General features: G+C 46.1%; 1 protein-coding gene across 2 annotated transcripts in view; it reads right to left on the bottom strand.

Moving 5' to 3' along the window:
• The window catches only part of LTK (leukocyte receptor tyrosine kinase), a 160,971-nt gene extending 142,553 nt beyond the window's left edge, over positions 1-18,418 (bottom strand). For both annotated transcript variants that reach the window (XM_043548470.1, XM_043548471.1), the window contains exon 1: positions 18,273-18,418. In XM_043548470.1, coding sequence (XP_043404405.1) covers positions 18,273-18,336 — 64 coding nt within the window. In that variant the 5' untranslated portion in view covers positions 18,337-18,418. The remainder of the gene's footprint in view (positions 1-18,272) is intronic.
• Positions 18,419-19,611: the final 1,193 nt, after the last annotated feature.

Genomic DNA, 19,611 nt, shown 5'->3' with positions numbered 1-19,611 from the left:
ACCTGAGAAGCCAAAAATCAGTGGGCAGAGTTTGGGACTACCATGCCCCAAATCTGAGATCTCCTGAAAGGAGATATTTGGTGTGAAAACCTTATTCTACTCTTTGAAGGAAATTCTTGGGTGTAACATTTCTTTTTCTCTGAAGAACCACATCAGGGCCAACACCTATCCCTTCGCCCAAAGGGTACCTTTGAAATTAGGGCCTTCTCCGCTCCCCAGGCTGAGAGCCTCAGATTTATTGCCTCTAGTTCCCCCCAACCCAAAGATGAGCTTCAAACTTCAACAAGTTTAACAGTAGATTCCAACAAGATCTCTCTGCATGGACGCATGGTGATTGTAACATGATCAACCTCCTTCTGTTCTTTATAACATACACTGCAGCCTGCCTGGGCAACCTCTGATTCTCACATTCAAACATCTTTATGGAGAGGAATATCTGTGGATAACTCAGTGACTTAGTGAGAACTGACTGTAAAACTGGACCGCACCAGTGCTGATCCGATCTATACCAAAACATGGGCCCCTCGCTTGTGTCATTTTCCTCGAAGATCCTTGAGTCCATAACACTGAGCGTACCACATAAAACCCTCAATCCCAGCATGAAATCAGTGAGAGAGCATCAAAGAGCAAGGAACACAGGACGAGTGTCTGTGAGGAACAAAGACTCTTGGGAAACTTTCCTTCTTTCAGACCATGGCTGAATTGATTATCTCTTAAAAAGCAAAATGGCATCAAAAAGGAAGAATATTGGAAACAAACCCTCCCACCAGCATCGAACAGTTCTATTTGCAGGCATTAGAGAAATGCTGCTGCTAACGGACTGTTTTTCTGGAGGTATTTTGTAACCATGTGCTGTGTAAAGAGAGATACTAAAACACTAAGAGAAAGAGAATTACTTTTCAGCTTTCTGAACAGCTCAACTCAGCACTGTTTCTTCCAAGAAAAAGACAAACAAACAAACAAACCAAACATTTATTAGAGCACAGCATTGCAAGGCATGAAACACAGTGGCTGCTGCAGTCCAGATTGGTTTCACGGCTGATTCCTCAGCCTCTTAATTGTTTCCTAAGCCTGTTTAGAATCATCAGGATATGAGGACTGACAAGGCAGATTGCATGAGAACACACTCCGTGCTTGCAAGGAAACGGTGTGAGGCTACCAACTTCTTTACACAGACAATCAGCTTTCAGTCATTGCTGGCCTGAGCAATGTTTTAAGTGGGCACTTATGTGAGAGGCTGCATATCACGTTACTGTTCCCTGCAAAATGTTGTCCCTTCTCGGACTCTTTTAGCTAGGTCCAGAAAGGTGTCCCCTGCTGGTGAAGAAACTCCAGCAATCCCCACTGTGCAGAACTGGACATTTAAAAAGAAGGGTGCCATCTGTTTATAAAATGTTCGGGGTATATGACGCTAGAACCTGACAGACTCCTTTGGACTTAAGTGTGAGCTAGCCTATGGGCCCAGGTAATCCATTAGTGAGTGTGCGTTATAGGTCCCACTCTGTGCTGATCACAGGGGATGAGTTGTTACAGCCCCTGGCTACAGAGACTTGATTCTTTAGCTTAAGCAGTAGCAGCTCATGCTTCTAGGTCTGGAGATCCCCAGTGTGTCAGTCAAGATGGCAGCCATCCCACCCAAACGGGACGGAAAAGATGTGAAGATTCCTTTTACTCCCCCGTGTGGGCTCACCTGCATTGCAGGTCACCCTGCTGCATGAGCACTGGCTGCTGCTGCTCCCTATCCCACACAGGTGGGCAGGCTGAGACAGAGTGGGTGGCATAGGTGCCAGAACTAGGGCTGCTGCCTCACCCCCTGGCTTGAAGCAGCTTCCATCCTATACAGGGTTTACAGTTTGGTTCAATGGCTCTCAGCACCCCAGCTATACACATTCTTCCAGCATCCCTGGTGGGTGGAGCCTTGGCTCTGCCTACCAGTGCACCACCCAGCAATAGCAGAGCCAGACGACGGAGGGAAATAAGCTATGCCAGGGGAAGGGCTAGCACAGCTTGCTTCTCCCAGAGGTACAGGGAAAGCAGAGACTAAACTGACTTTGGGTACGTCGGTACGAGGAGCTAGGGATGCAATTCCTCTGCTCACGTCCACGTATGCTAGCTCTCACCGAGCCCCTGCGACTCTGAACAGCAGCGTGGCTGCAGCAGCGCAGGTAATGGCAGCAGAGGCACGGCTGAGCTGTGCCAAGTACGCGTCCCGCAGTTTCAGGCAGGCTCGGCCTTGGCACGGCTCAGCCATGCTTCCGCTACCCATGCCGCTGCGACTACACTTGTGCTATTTATACCTTGCGGGGAGCCGGGGAATCCCACCTCTGGGTGGGAGTGTAGACATAGCTTGAGTCAATTCGGGCCTTGTTCTGCTTCTGGGCAAGAGAGCTGTGCGATGCCACTTCCCACAGGCAGATTACGAGGTGAAAAGGCGTCCACCAGCAAATAGGCATGACGGGGAGGTTTCCTTAACCTGAGAGTCCCAAACTGTTCCCTGTACACACTAGAGAGATGGACATGAATTAGCTGAACAACCATGGCTTCCTTGCCATGCTGGCTTCAGTATAGCTAGTGAGTCTGTCATCTTCCAAACTCCCATGCTTTTTAATCATGTTTGGACTTTGGCTGCTCACCCAACTCCTGGATTTTGCCTCTTCAATCATAACGAATCTGAAACAGGGCTATAATTAGCAAATCAGTGTCTGCAAAGAGAGACCTGGATCCATATTTCAAAGTCAACAGTGCCTTTGGATACTCTAGCCAAGATCTTCCACTACCCTGGCTATAACCCTTGCTCCAGCGCGCTACAGTTCCTCCCAGGGAAAAGGAAGCTGACATAATGCTAACCACTTCCTCATATTGGTCTCTTAGCAGGGCTATCCATGGCCTTCAGCAGGACAAGGGCTTTCCTAGAACACCACAGCTCAAAGCACTGCCATCCATGTAAGCTTCATCTTAAGCAGCACGAGCTTGCTTATAGCACTGTCCTGTAAATGCCAGGTGGGAGTCAAGGACTTTGTACAGCACCTATGAGTGCAATATGCAGGAGCCGGGTACAGTAATTAAAAAGGATAACACATTGCTTGTCTGCAAACAGCCCTGTCGAGGAATGGACTTACAGCTGGGTATGGCATAACATGTTCTCAACTTTCAGCACTCACTGCTGACAGCCACTGTGGGGATCTTCCTGTTCATGACTTGCCACCCCCCCCCCCCCCGCACCCAGGTCACACATAGTCCCTGTCTCCCAGCATAAAAGACTGTCTAATAAACTAGACATCACTCTTCACACCTACCCAGGCTCACTCCTCTGCAGACTCCTCACCTCTTCCCAGGTTCTGAAGGCTTATCCTCCCTCCCTTGTGCAGAGCAAAACCTACCAGGGCTGTCTCCCTGGAGGCCTAGCTCCAAACTCAGTCATCCTTCTCCCACTTGTGTCATGGTGTTTCCACACCACCACCTCCAGTGGACCAGCAGGGAAATCCAGGCCCTCCCTCTTCTCGGGATTCCAGTCCAGACTCTGTGGCGAGCAGCTAAGACTTCTTAGACTCCCTCAGACTTCTTCCTGCCTCAGCCTTCCTTCAGGCTCTTTCCCTCAGTCTCACCCTGCAGTTACTGTACATCTGTATCTCCAGGGCTTTCCTGCATTCTCTAACAAGCACAGATGGACTGTGGAGCTGTTCTCTTCCCTCCCTGCTACCTTCTTCTCATTGGGCCTTCTTCTCTGTTTGCTCACCACCCAGCTGGGTTTCATCTTCAGTTGGGCCGGGGCAACCAGATGCACTAATTGCTCTCTGGCTCCAGTTACCTCTTTCATTAGCTGTGAGGAGGACATACCCATCACAAGACCATTAACTCCTCTCTCTCCACAGGCTGGAAAGAATGTTATGGAAGATGTAGGGGACAGGCATTTGGGGGACGGGAACAGTTTGAAGGAGGTCATTTTTTTTTATTTGAGGAAGGGATGTTTGCGTATTTGAAGCATCCTTTGTTTAGGAACAGCCTTTGCCAAGAGGTGCAATGTGTGGTTCACCAGAAGAGCCATGGGCTCAGCCTGGCCACCTCTAGGGAAGTGGGGGAGGGGGAAAGGGAATGCCACAGCTAGTGCTTAAAGCTCACAGGTGGGATTACTGAGGGGTGCAGAGCTTCTATCAGAGCTCCAGTCTCTGACAGCTCCCAGAGCTCCATTTCACTCCCCTTTGGGCAGCCACCGCCTGCTTATTGGCCCATCCACCTATCCATCACATGCATAGGAGGGCCTTTGTCTCTGGGGAGCAGCAGATGTGGTAGCGATACAATTTAGAACCTGGGGAGGGGCAGGGAGAAGCCATGAGGGGACATGGACAAGCCACAGGGAGCCTGGACCCTCCCCTGCTGGTTACCTAGCATCTAGTAGGGACAGACTGTGAGCCAGACCAGCAGGAAGGGACAGGGCAAGGATGGAAGGGCAGAGGCAGCATACCTAGGACAGCCCCCACCCATCCCCACTGACTGTCACTGCACCCCCAGCCCCAGAGACTCCCAACCCCACTGAATCACACTGAACCTCAGTCTCCAGAGACACCAACCTCACTGAATTTTACTGCACCTGCCAGGCCCCCTATACCCAAAGAGTCCCCACAACCCCACTGTATCTCATGGCATCCCCTAGGCCCCTACCCCTGAACTCCCAGGATGTATTTCATTTTTAAAATTTGTACGAGGCCTGTTGCCTCATTTAAAAACAAGTAGAACTTAAATGTGTTTATGTAATATATGTATACAAGAAATTATGAATTGTCTGCAAAGAGTACATGAAAATTTACTTCAGCTTCCCTACCTTTTTCAGACCACTTCAAGCACCAGTCGTGGCCAAGAGTTCTCTTTAGAAATGCCCATTCCTTGGCACCCGAAAGAGTAATAGTAATAATATCCTTGTGGATCAGTGTATTTCAGGAGGGTTGTATAGACAGCAATTGTTCTTGAGGTCACCAGGTCTCTGTCCATGACTGCTTCATAGCTCGACTAGGATCGTAAAGTGAATCTGAAGTTTGCTGGAAAGTCAGTTCACATCTCAGACATTAGTGTGATATGCTTCTGCTGATGTGTCCCTGTCAGGTGGCAAGCTACAGCATGCTAGTCTGGATGAAGCTTCCATGTGGCTTTTCAATCAGACTTATTTGGAGTGCCCTGCTATAATCCAGCCTGGAGCAGAAAAAGGCATCATTTTCGTGGCCAGGTCTGTGAGAAAGGCACACAGTTTCTATGCCAACTGAAGTGGCCAAATGCGCAGTACTGTGATCATCTGCACAGCAGTGTCTTGTCAATCCCAGGTGAGTCAAACACTAGGATCTTCCTCACAACATGAGCTGGAATCTCACTGTAAGCTTCCCCAGAGGAGTGCCCTTAACAGTGCCAGCCAAAACTCCAGCAATGTGTGCTCCTATCCATAATATCCAGCTGAGACTCCCAATGTGGGCTTCCTAACAGCTGTGCCTGTCGATGCCAGCTGGATTCCAGTGCAGTAAAACAATCAAACAAGCACTCAGAGGAGGCTAAGAAGCTGGAATGTAAAAACTGAACAAAATTTTCAGCAGGGAGTTTAACAATTTGGCAGCCAAGATTTCAACTTCTCCCTTGCATCACAGCTAGAGTCCTGTGCTGGCATAAGCAGTGTCTGCAAACATTCACACACTGAGCAGATTGTACCCTTTTATAAATACATTGTTTTTCTTTTTGCTGCCAAGAATCTGGGCTTAAATTTAAAGGCACGAAGACACTAAGTAATTGCCTTGCTTTCTTTTAAAGATCCAGCCAGCTGTGATTGCGTGAAGCAAGAGGGAGAAAAGGTGTGTGCCCTCACACATGTACTGAGGAAGTGTGGTGATAACTGGGCATGGGCACATAAGCTTACCCGTTGAAGACTTGCAAGCTACTCCTGTGCACCATGTTACAGAAACATCAAACTAGCAGTGGGAGAACAGGCTACAGCAGAAGGCAACAAGCAGGGTGCAGGGGGAGTAGGTAAAGCAGTAAAGCCATGTGCTGCAGTGTGGGACAGAGCAGAGGTTTAGTAGAAGGGTTCCAAGACCCAACACTGAATTCACTGAAGAAGAATGATAATGATTCCCAGCTTTTGGCTCTCTCCCCAGAGCAGGGTGCTTCCTTAAAGGAGCAGCAGTCAGCACTGACAAGACACCTGTCTTTTTGAAAGGGCATCCAGTGCTATTTTACCTAGAAGCCCATCCCTAGCAGCTGTATTCTCCCTCTTACTCTTCCTGCTGCTAAACTTTGTGTAAATCCCTGTGCCTCCAGATGAAACTGTATCCTGAAGTTTAATGGAAAGTCATAGATGGCAGAGCTAGGCAGAATTGGCATGGAAAGTGTCATGTCACCACTGAAATGGGTGGAGATTCCACCACTGCTTACATCTGCTATCCTGAAGGCACAGCATGCAACAGGGTGTGTCATGAGATAGCAACACACACCTTGGCTACGTGGAGAGCGAGTCTTTAAAGAGATGCTTTATTGCCTTCGCAGGTGCAACAGGGGGGGGATTTGTTTGAAAGCCTGTATCAGTAACAGAAGGTACATGGTGAAATAAGAATGACAAATAAACATTTTAAAGTAAAATATTCCAATATCTGCCTGAATTTGAGTTCAGGATTCTGGGTTACTTTTGCAATAGATAATAGAGCATAGTACAGGGGTGGCCAACCTGTGGCTCCGGAGCCACATATATTAACTCTTCAGAAGTTAACATGTGGCTACTTGTATAGGCACCAACTCCAGGGCTGGAGCTACAGGCGCCAATGTTCCAATTTGCTGGGGGGGGGGGGAGGGGGGCTCACTGCTCAACCCCTGACTCTGCCACAGCCCTGCCCCCACTCCACCCCTTCCCTTCCCCTGAGCCTGTCATGATTTGCTCTTCCCCCTCTCCCCGCAGAGCCTCCTGCATGCCACAAAACAGCTGATCGGGAGGCACAGGGAGAGAGAGAGGGAGGCACTGATCAGTGGGGCTGCCGGTGGGTGGGAGGTGCTGGGAGCGGAGCTGATGGGGGGGCTGCTGACGTATTACTGCGGCTTTTTGGCAATGTACATTGGTAAATTCTGGCTCCTTCTCAGGCTCAGATTGGCCGCCCCGGCATAGTATATAAAATATATAACAAGTAATAATGATGCTGTGCACTGTATATTGCACCTGTTTTGGAGGATCAGAAAGTTCTTCACAAACATTAAGGATTTAAGGCTCAGATCACCCTCAGTGGTAGATGGTACTGTCCCTATTTTACAGATTGGGAAACTGAGGCACTGAGGTTAAGTGACTTGCGCAAAATCAGACAGCAAGTCAGGGGCAGAACTGGGAATAGATTCCAGGAATTTTGACACCCACTCCCCTGTTCTAAATGTTAGATAGTGCTGCTTCCCAGTTCACCTGCTCTGCTTTAAGTGTTGTCAACAAGGAAAGGCTGATTTAAAAGTGTTCCCTGCATGTGCTTTTAGTAACACTGTATGGTTAGTAAAACTGAAAGTATTACAATCACCTCCGTGCTGCCAACTCTCACGATTCTCTCACTAGTCTCATGACATTTGATGTTTTTCTTAGAGGCCCAGCTCCTGGAGTCAGGTGATTACATGAAAGTCACAGCCCTCATTTAAAAAAAGTTTCAGGGCTTCAGAGTTGTAGAGAAAAGCTTGAAAACAAACTGTAAAGGCTCAAAAACCAGAAAGCACATAAAAAGAACACAATTTTTTAATCTCATGATTTTCAAGTCAATCTCATGACTTTTGGGGGGCAGGTGGTGGGTGGAGGAACTGGCTTATGACCTCTTGATGCTTGCGGGCTGGCCAGTACTGCTTTTCCATCACGATTTATGCTACTTATTTACCCTTTGCATTTCACTCAGCTCATCAAGAGAAACTAAGTAAGTCTTCCGTTCCACTTCCTGCTTCTAGTGAGCTTCACTTCCTAGTTCTCAAACACTAGCCTAATCCTTTGGAACTGGGGTTGCTAGAAAGGAATATTTAAGGGTTTTGTTTTTTTAATATGGTTGACATGTTTTTCAAAAATCATGAAAACATTTCTGTGAACAGTCTATAAAACCTTTTGTTTACAAAACCTAAGCCTAGGCCCTAAACTATTTGGCTGCCTCTCTTTAAGGAGATAAATCTAGTCCTGCCCTTTTTTCTCTTCAGAACAACTTCAGTCCACTCCCCAGCTGTATAAAGGTTTCTTTACTCAGCCAAAGGCCCCTCCATGGCTTGATCAAATCCGAAAGCAGCTGCCTATTTCAGCCATGGGGCTAAAAGGAAAGTGATTTCTTATTTTAGGGCTCTATGGTGAACCAACTGTTTCTCTGTATTTCTTTAAAATTAATTAAAATCCAGTATAAACTTAAAGGCAAAGGGCCTGATTTTGCACCCACTGAAGCTGATGGGAGTTTTGCTATCAGCTCCCATGGAAACCAGTTCAGGTCCCAATAGTAAGAAAAATATCTACTGCTGGCTTTTAAAATTGTCTTTGTGATGTTACAGATTGATGTTGGGAGGTTAGTGTGCTTGTCAGCAAGTTTCATATCTGGCATTTGTTTCCCCACAGTGGAATGGAATTAGAATAGCCAATTGGGCACTTCCTTTTTCCTCCTACCCTAGAGCTTGGTGAACCTGTTCATGAAAAATAAGAGTCACACCCTTCCCATGTCATCTGACATGTCCCAAATCAAATGTGATCTGAACCACTGCTAAGATTTTTGAAGCGTTTGAATAACCCTTTCATTTTCATACTCTTTTAAAAATGTCCAAACTCCAGCTGGGACCAAAAATCAGAAGAATTCCACTAAAAAGATGCTTCTTGGTCATTTCTGGCTGCAATCACCCAGGGAAGTCCTGGAGATCTGATGAGGAAGCCCATTCCCAGATTTTCAGTCAGTTTTGCAGAGTCAAAAAGGTTCAAGTAGTTCTAAGATCTGAACGTTTGAGAGTTTAACTGAACGTAGCCTGAACTTTAAACCTCTTCATATTCACTCACCACTAATCTTACCCTCATGATCCCTAAAAGGTCCAATGGAAAAGTCAGCAATTCTACATTTTAACGTCTACGTTTACGGGGGTGGGGGGGGAGGGAAGATATCTTACCACACTGTCTGCAAATAAATGACAAACATTGGAAGCCTCATTTTCTTGGCCATTACTTCTGCTCAGTCCTTGTAACAGTCAACATGGTGGTATTCCTTCAGTAATTATCAGTATCTACTAGTAATGCTGTAGGGGATGTAACTCCTACTGCATATACACTGAAACAGGAATACATGATACTTCTACTGAGTCTTAGTAACAAACAGGAAGGACTAATATAGTCATAAATGTTACTAAAATTGATACTTGGCTAATGTTGATACAGTTACAAATGGTATTCATGTCAGTAGCTATGAAACAGTAAGGTGGATGTAACCATTTCTGATATTAACATGAATGTTATTAGGGTGACCAGATGTCCTGATTTTACAGGGACAGTCCTGATATTCAGGGCTTTTTCTTATATAGGGGCCTATTACCACCCCCCCCCCCCACACCCATGTCCCGATTTTTCACACTTGCTATCTGGTCACCCTAAACGTTATTCACATCTGTACTCAAGTAATAATGAGCTGATTATTCAAAATATTGTTGTTAACCGTATATGTTGAGTTTTCTGAGTCTTAGAGATTTTGGAGGGAAAATATGAAACAAGAAATAAATGATTTCCTATAAATTCCCTCCACATCTTTTCAGCTCCCAATACCAGTGCAGAAATGAGATCCAAAAGAAGTTGGCAGTTTTATAAAAAATTAAACAGATTTTGTTTTCCACATTGACCTGGAAAAGACAGGACTATTTTGGGATTGCAGTGGAAAAACTGCCCCTGATCTCTCAGACAAAGAAAATGAACAGCATATGAAAGACAAAAATAAGTAACTGAACAGAAAGTATTTTCTAAGAGCCTTGAAGCATCAAGAACAGCATGCAAAGGAAAGGGTGAGTGTGTGTGTATTGGCAGGAGGAAGTGAATGAATTACAGCTCTTGATTCGGTGCTAAGAGCTGAATTTTCATTGCACTGAGTATTTTAAAACTACCTGGACAGCCAAGGCACCAGTCTGCAAAAATAATAAATGCAAAAATGATACCAAGAGGCTAATTTTGAGGGTGGTAGGGAGGAACATTCAAATCTTCCCTCTGTACCCATTACTCCAGAGTCTGAAATGTCTGTAGCCAGAACTTTTTTTTTCCCCTTTCTATTTTGAGGTGAATTGGACAAACCCTTTCTGAGATATCAGACACAGAAAAATTAGAACGACTTTTTTGGGGAAATTCTCATAACACTTTTTGTTCACTTTTAATTAGAGCTGGGGAATGTTTTCATTTCTTTTTTTTTTTCTGAAAAATGCATATTTTGGCTGAACAAAACTATTCATGACTTTGTTCCTGGGAGTGGAGTTGGGTCTCATGAGTGAGTGAAAGCAGGGGCTGAGAGTGAGGATTCCTGTATTCTATTCCCGGTCCTGGGAGTGGAGTGGGATGCATTGAATGAGAGAAGGTAGAGGTGGATTCCTAGATTCCAAAGCCAGAAGAGCCCATTGTGATCATCTAGTCTGACCTCCTGTATAACACAGGCCATGGAACGTCTCCAAAATAATTCCCAGAACAGATCTTTTAGAAAAACATCCAATCTTGATTTACAAGTTGTCAGTGATGGAGACTCCACCACAATCCTTGGTCAACAATTCCAAACATTTGTTGCCGGGTGTGAATATTGCATCATGGCTTGTAGACTTTAGGATCTAATATAACTTCTTAAAATCTATAGCTGAAATGCCAATTTTTATGCCAGTTCCTGATCTGAAATTTTAAATGCTGCCCAGGCTCCTATGGTGATTACAAACCCACAGTTTTGCAGAGCTTATGAAACATGTGAAGCAATTCTGAAAGGTTTCTAAAGCATGAAAGTGTTCATGTGGCGAATTACGTGCTTTAAAAATGTTACAAATGCAGTGACATGGATTCCCTAAACCAATAACGCACATCCAAAGTCAGAGGACAAATCTTAAAGTACCTTTAAAAAAAGCCTAAGGAATTTCCCAAGAAAGAAATTTGTTAAACTTATATTACAGTAACAAATATGCATTAATCACTTAGGGGGGGAAGAACCTAAAAAAATGTATGTGAAAAATTAAGGAAAACCACAAATAATGGAAATCTTGGAAAAACAAAGATTAAAGTTAAAATAACTACAACGAAAACAAACCCAGGAAAGGATGGAATTGCAAAGTCAAGGTATTCAAACATCCTCAACTAAATCATAGGACAGTCTTATGCCTGCACAATATTCATTTTCAACATAGACAGCATAAGCTGTGTTAGTCTAACCCCTGGTACTCTGTATCTTACTCAGTATACTAGTCAATGCATCGCCCATCATGTGTGTGTATGCAAACTATACTATCAGAGGCTGTTCTCCTTAACAAGAGAGGAATGCAAACATCTCACTTTTTACATATTAACACACACTGAAAACCCATCCAGCCCCATCCCAATTTACCAATCTCATTCCGTTCTGCCAGGCAAGAGGAATTTTACCATTTCAAATTCTTAATATAAAACAGTGGATAGCTGTGGACATCTTAAGCCGCATATACCCTCACAGACTTGTTCTCTATATTCTGATACACATACTATGCTACAACTATGTAGATGAACACCTATAAATAGGCATAATTCCTGGGTGAAATGCCAAGGGATAAGGGATTTCAGACACTGACTAGCTGTAAATCTGTGGTGCTTATGACAGATATGGATCTACCTCTACATGGAAGCTGAGTCAGGATGTGGGAACAGAAGAGTCCCAGGTTGTTTGAGTTACTTCAGTTCTGTATTTCCATGTTTCCCCTACTTTTAAAAAATTATTAACCTTAACTCTGAATGTCCTTTTCTAATAGATGCATTTATTATTATTTGTTACAATCTAGGACATTGAGGTTTCTTTCCCTTAAGTAAAGCTGGTTGGAAACTTTACATCCACATTTTTTAATGAAAAGTGGGGGAAATATATTGACAAAAATGGTTGTGAAGAGTTTCATGTTTATCAACCAACTCTACCTTCAAGATTCAAATAGAGAATCACTACCAACTCCTTAATGGAGTTTTATTTGGCCTGGAAATTCAATAGAGACAAATCAGAGCTCTTCTCTTACTCCAGTGTCTATCAGAGAGTTCCCTTCTCGCTTATTGAACAGCCACCTCCATCTCCCTTAATTCTACACTAAGCCAATGTTATTTCCCTCTCCGTTACCCATCACTCATTATGGATCTGATGATGATGATAAATTACAGCCCTGAATAGGGAGCATCATGGAGTCTCACTAACCCAGGGCATGCCACCCATTAGGAAGTACACTCCACCCTGCAGTCAGCCAATTCCACTATACTGTGCAAGGCTCTGGTCCCACCTCCATTCTCTCTTTTTCAAAGGCATATGTAGGAACTAATCCTAGGCTTGGACTGTGACTGACCCCTGTGCATGGGGCAGAGAAAGCTCCTTGCACCCTCATCCAGTATGGACCCTCAAAGGTGCTGGTCACAGTCTGGCTATCTGGCTTTGAATTCCCCTCCAGCCCAAACAGCCAAGTGTCATATCTGCTGTCACAAATCTCTCATAAGAGATCTAAGTTTTCTGCTGTTCCACACAGCCTGCTGTCGTACCTATTACCTATCTGATGCTTTGTACACAAGGATTCCTTTCCATCTTTCGTTTCTCTGCACCAAACAGGTTCTGTCACACCAAAAGTGAACCCAATGCTGTAATGTGGGAGAGGAGACAGGAAGGGGAGCAAGTAAGAGAGGAATTTCCAGAGGATGAACTGATGCTCAGATGCAGGGAAGGGCTGTGAGCCTGGTCTAGTTCAACAACTTCCACCCCACCATCAACCTCAGCCTGGACCAGTCCACACAAGAGATCCACTTCCTGGACACTACAGTGCAAATCAGCGATGGTCACATAAACACCATCCTATACCGGAAACATACTGACCACTATACTTACCGACATGCCTCCAGCTTTCATCCAGACCACATCACACAATCCATTGTCTACAGCCAAGCCCTAAGATACAACCGCATTTGCTCCAACCCCTCAGACAGAGACAAAACACCTACAAGATCTCTATCAAGCATTCTTACAACTACAGTACGCACCTGCTGGAGTGAAGAAACAGATTGACAGAGCCAGACGTGTACCCAGAAGTCACGTACTACAGGACAGGCCCAACAAAGAAAATAACAGAATGCCACTAGCCATCACCTACTGCCCCCAACTAAAACCTCTCCAGCACATCATCAAGGATCTACAACCTATCCTGGAAGACGATCCCTCACTCTCTCAGACTTTGGGAGACAGGCCAGTCCTCGCTTACAGACAGCCCCCAAACCTGAAGCAAATACTCACCAGCAACTACACACCACACAACAGAAACACTAGCCCAGGAACCTATCCCTGCAACAAACCCCGTTGCCAACTCTGTCTGCATATCTATTCAAGGGACACCATCATAGGCCCTAACCACATCAGCAACACCATCAGGGGCTCGTTCACCTGCACATCTACCAGTGTGATATATGTCATCATGTGCCAGCAATGCCCCTCTGCCATGTACATTGGCCAAACTGAACAGTCTCTATGCAAAAGAATAAATGGACACAAATCTGACATCAAGAACTGTAACGTTCAAAAACCAGAAGGAGAGCACTTCAATCTCCTTGGACACTCAATAACAAAGACTTAAAAGTAGCCATTCTTCAACAAAAAACCCTTCAAAAACAGACTTCAACGAGAAACCACAGAACTGGAATTAATTTGCAAACTTGATACCATCAAATTAGGACTGAATAAAGACTGGGAGCTGCTGGATGTCATTATAAAAAGTAATTTTCCCTGTGTTGATATTCACCCCTTCTTGTCAACTGTTGTGAATGGGCCACATCCACCCTGATTGAATTGGCCTCGTTAGCACTGACCCCCGACTTGGTAAGGCAACTCCCAGCTTTTCATGTGCTGTATATTTATACCTACCTACTGTATTTTTCACTCCATGCATCTGATGAAGTGGGTTATAGCCCATGAAAGCTTATGTCCAAAAACATTTGTTAGTCTCTAAGGTGCCACAAGGACTCCTCGTTGTTTTTGCCCATACAGACCAACAGGGCTGCCCTTCTGAAACCTGGTCTAGTTCAGTAATCAGTATGATTGTTTTCCTGCTGTGATTCAGGCTCTTGGGTCAGGAATCACAGCTGTGCTAAGAAGGTTTTAGTTTTGGATCAAGGGTCTTTAAATATCTAGGGCTAGATTCTCAGTTGGTATAAGTCAGTGTAACTCCACTCAAGTCAATGGAGCTACATCAATTTACATCAGATCAGAATTTAGCCTCTAATTTCGCCTCTGTTTATTTCTGTTTCCAGGAAGCTTATCTGTCTCCTCTCCCTCACTCACTTTTCTGTCTTTCACTGAAAGTTTAAGGAGAGTTCAAGTTATCTTTGTTTCTATTACTATTTTTCTGGGGCCAGAAGGAATGTTGCCATGATCCAGCATGGAATTACATGCAGGAGTTTCCCTTCCAGGAAAGAAAACAACCATTATCATCATTGCTCCACACCCCTACAATCTGAAGACAAGCATTTGTACACAAATGCACCTACATAGTACAGGATAGAGCACATCTAAACAGGTAGTCACACACACAGCATGTAGATGCACATACATATACAAGCACACCATGCATAACTAGGCACATATACAAACAGCTTGCAAACACACACACTTACATACATACAGTACGCAGTTAGGGAGATGTCACTGAACTGGTACATCCATTGCTCTGACTGAATCTCCCCATTTCTAAGTGAGCCGCAAGCACAGTGTTGTAGCAATGTAATGAACAGAGGAGCATGGACAAATGGTTGGACTTTACCTCCCATAGTTGTCAAAGGACCAGGTCTTCCAGGTCAGAAGACAGACTTTAAAATAACAGTGCATGTGAGCCCTTGCTTTGTTCCACCCTCCTTCCAGCCTTTGTTTGCATGATGTGTCCTCCCTGCATAAGAGGCTGAAAATCCCCAGTTTTCATGCCTTCCCGAGTTTCTTCTAAAAACAGAATTCTTCTCCAGTTAGCCTGACCTGTTCCATTGTACTTTAAAGATTCCCTCTACTTCCCCAATTTTCATGCCTAAAAATCTGATCCTTTCCATTTCAAGGCATCCCCAACTGGCACTCTCCCTCAACTGCTTAACCTTCAGTGCTGGGAGCAGTGCCTGGTACCATGCATCCCAAGGTGACATCATATCCAGAGACAGGTTGCTATTTAGTAAGGGAGCTTGAATCCTCCTCCAACAGTTTTCAAGGATCACTTGGTGCTGTCCTGGCCTGGGACTAGTAGAGTGGTCTAATGAAACCACAAACCTGTCTTTGTGATGGGTAGCACAAAAGAGACTGGGGGGCTAATAAAAGGAATGCTATCCCACAATAGGAAGGACAAGGGGTTACCTCATCTCACTCCACTCATAGTATGTTCATCTCCGGGTAGACGAAGGGAAGGAAAGAGACACCTAAATGCCTGGATGCCTCAGACGTCAGAGAAAGGACTTATCTCTGTGAGAAAGTTACACTGGTTTAATCTCAGATGCTAAAACTTGTTCTCAAGCGACTTAAGCAAAACTCAAATAAGCCACTCAAACTGAAATAAGAGGTTTGCACTGATTTAAGGAAACTTGTTTTAATTCCCACATTAAGTTAAACCAGTGAAACTTTCTTGTGTAGACAAACCCAAAGACAGCACGAAAAGCTCCCTGGCTGCTACCAGCAGAAGGTTACTAAGAAATTAAAGTTGACAGGAGATACCTAGTAACAGCACACCCTTAATTCCAATACTGCTCTAACGTTGCACAAATCAAAAGTGACTGGACAGGTTACTCTGAAACTCTTCCCCCAAGAAAACTTCTCTCGCCTGAGATGAAGCTTGAAAAATCCCATCCCATAACAATCGCACGGCAGACAATAGAAAGGGCTGAAAACAGGTGTTTGAACAGAAGAGTTCTCACAACCTTAGCTGTAGAGTGGTGGCCATAACCAGTAAGCCACTACTCGCTTCTCCAGCACTAAAATCACTGTTTGGTGCATGGTATAGTCATGAACAAACAGTGTGTTAGAAATGGGAGGCTCCGCTAGGGCATATGTTTGTCTATAATTCTGTTGACAGGGCATTTAAGCTTTCTATCAAGAGAGCGCATCAGCGCCCAGTCTTCCTTAGGGGATTGGTCTTCATGGAATTCCAAGGGGAAACCTGCTAAAAGGGAGGATTCAGAACAACACGGATGATGTAAAACTAGGCTCTTTTCTAGGCAATCATTCTCTGTCTGGTTTCCCCTTGCCCTCCCCAGCAGTGTTTTGGGGCTATAGCCTCCACTTTGGCCCCTGAAGAGGCAGCATAGGTCTCTTTCCCCCCCCCCCCCCCCCCAGTCTGGCTAACGCAACACCCTGGTTTGGGCTTCTTTCCTCCATATGATTTTCTGGGCTTTTTTGTAGGTTTTTGGTCCCCCCTCTTCCCTCAATAAGCACCAGCACTTTGAAAGTTTGACCCAGCAGGAGAGGGGGACACTGGTATAGCCCATTCAGGGCACAGCCCACAAGGAATGTGCATTTCACCAGGCAGAAAGCAGAAGATCAGTGTGGGGCTGGAGCTATCGTCACTGCCAGGGCTTAGGGCAGTTAAATCCAGCAGGAAACAAATGGCCATGAACAGCCCGATCCTGCTTCTATGGAAGTCATCAGCAAAACTCCCCTTGACTCCCTCAGGAGCAGGCCCTAAAAGAAATGAGGGCTGAGTCTCAGGATCTTCCTTCTCCAAGGCAGATTATGCCCTTTTGAAGCCCATAAAAGCAGCTAAGGGGGTTAAACTTCTCTGTGCCCCTGTCACTTCTTGGGCAATTGAGAATATTTTTGGCATATGGCAGGTCAGAGCTTGCAAACTATATATTTGTTTTCCTTTAGCTCCTTACTTGTGCCCCCTAAAACACATCTTCCTTATCCACCTCTTTCTAGGACAGCCACCCTTCAAATGACGGGCCCGCCAACAGCCACTATAAGAAAACCTAAGTATAATCTCATCACAGGCAGCAGTTTGAAAACCACTCCACCAAAAGCGGAGACTGAAACAAGAGTCAATGGCTCTGAATCAGACCCTGGGCAACCAAAGAACCGGGGGCTCTCCGAAGAGGAAGGAAACAGACAGCAGCTCTGCTTACAAGGGGTGTGCCAACTTCTAGTGTCTTCCCAATGGGAACAACACAGCCAGAAACACAACAGATATGGATGGCCCGGCCCAGGCTTTGTAAGCAGAAGTCTCCATAAACGCTGAAACCTGCTCCCAAGCTGCTGGCCTGGAATGGCCCCACGCAAATAAAAATGCAACATCCTTTTAGCACTTAGCCAGAGCTAGCAAAGACCTACGCCAGCCCCTGCAGGAGCTAGACAATAGCCCCCCCCAGGGGAAGGCAGATTAGGTACTAGACTGAGGGTAAGCAGCCCTACTTCGCTTGACAGCAGCCCCAGCGACCAGGCGCCGTCCCCAGTTGCATTCCTGGCAGCGTCCCCGGCACCGCGTGAATGCGGGGCGCCTTGGCAGCGCCCGGAGCCTTTTCCTTCCAGGCTCTCGTGGCGCGGCGCGGCAGTGTTAGCAATGAACCTGCGAAAGGGCAGCGCCCCGCCCTGCTCTCCTGGCAGCTCCCCTCCTACCCTGGTTGGGTCCCTCCTGCGGCCGCTCGGCACCGGAACCGGGACTCCCTGCGAAACTCAGCCTGAGCACCGCGGCGCGTGGGGACCCAGCTTCGCACCCCGAACCGCTCCCGTCTACACCGCATCGCCCCCAGCTGCGCCCTGGCCCCCGCAGCCCAGCCTCTCCCTGCGCCCTGGAGACCCCTCTCCTTCCGGGGCCAGTGGAAGGGGCGCTCTTCATTTCACCTCCCTCAGCCGCAGCCCTTCTCAAACTCCCCCCCGGCATTTCAGCCGCTAGCCATCAGGAGCGATCTACTGGGAGAGAGGTTTGGCACCGTCGGCTTCTTTTCCCTTTTTGTCTCCCCCCCCCCCCCCCCCCCGGTTAAAAGTTAACAGAAAACGGGGACAGGAAATAAGAGACTTGGTGTCGGGGGGGTGGGGGGCGAGAGGGACTCGGTCTGTGCGACCAGGGGGTGAAAAAGAAGTTACTCCACTCACCCAGCGTGGAGAGCTGCAGCAGCAGCAGCTGGAGAGGGCTGGCCAGGTGCGGGAGACGAGCCATGGCTCTGCTGGGTCCCGGGGGTTCTCCCAGCGCGGACAGCTCTCTCCGGCTCCGCAGAAGCTCTGCTGTTACGGCTGGGGCTCTTGCTGGGTTATAGAAAGATTCCCACCTCCTGCTCAAGAAGGTTCTCATGGGTCCTAAAACCCTCACTGTTTCCCTCACCCCAGTACGTTCAGCTACTGCGTGGGGCAGCGAATCCAAGAAGCAGAACTCACACCAGTTACTAGCGCACCCCTGAATACATTTTGTAAACACTATCATTCCGTTGGAAGAGCTGAATTCAGCGTCTTTTTAGGTGTTTCCCCTCTCCTAATCGGTCTCATCCTGCAGCTGCCTTGATGGAACTGCTCCATTCCCCTCACCCCAACGCGCACACAGTTTGTGGACCAAATTCAGGTGATATGTAAGGTGAGTGTAAAATAGATTCCCCTAGGCATGAGTCACCTCTGGCTGACTCTGGTATGCGAGGGGAATCAGATCTCCTTACACTAATTTAGATTTCCTTACACTCAGCTAGACTTCCCTAGATCCACTTACACCCATTTACATCTAACTTGGGTTACATAGAGCAGGAGGTGCAGGTTACAGTAGGGTGTATGTTGCTTTAGCTTCCACCTTCTGATACCCTCTGTGTAGGTGCTTTACTTATTAACTTCTTGTTTCCCTCTGGCTCCTCATGCGTGAGTTACATCAATTTACACTCCCTTAAATACACTTATATTCAGAGGGACCTAATTCAGAGGGATGAAATCTTAGAAATGTAGAGCTGGAAGGGACCTCAAGAGATCCTCTAGTCCAGCCCCTTGCACTGAGGCAGGACCAAGTAAACCAAAACCATCCCCGAGAGGTGTTTGTCTAACCTGTTCTTAAAAGCCTCCAATGATATGGATGTCTATGTGTAAAAGGCAGATATGAGTTACACAGTGGTAAGTGGGTGAGAGTCTAAACTAACGTTAAGGGAGTCTAAGCTGAACACCATACATGTTGAAGGGGGTGAAGGAAAGCAGAGTTTACATCAGTTTAGACTTCCTCTAAACCAGGTGTATCAAACTTCAGTGGAGAGCCCTCAATTCCATCTTTAAATCATGATCTATGGAGTGGGTTATAAATGCAAAACTCCATAACCCCCTCAATCCACACAATCTTCCACTGATGTCAATGGGAAGCTTGCACAAATCCTAGGTAGATCTCGTCTTAACACAGCTCCTATTGTTACTCCAACTGATGCAAAGGTAGGGATAAGGGAACCTCAAAAGATTCACAGCACCTGCATAC

Source organism: Chelonia mydas, chromosome 6, assembly GCF_015237465.2.
Source record: "Chelonia mydas isolate rCheMyd1 chromosome 6, rCheMyd1.pri.v2, whole genome shotgun sequence".
Taxonomy (NCBI): Eukaryota; Metazoa; Chordata; order Testudines; family Cheloniidae; genus Chelonia; species Chelonia mydas.
The sequence above is the reverse complement of the archived record's forward strand: the minus strand, read 5'-3'. Positions and strand labels throughout refer to the sequence as shown.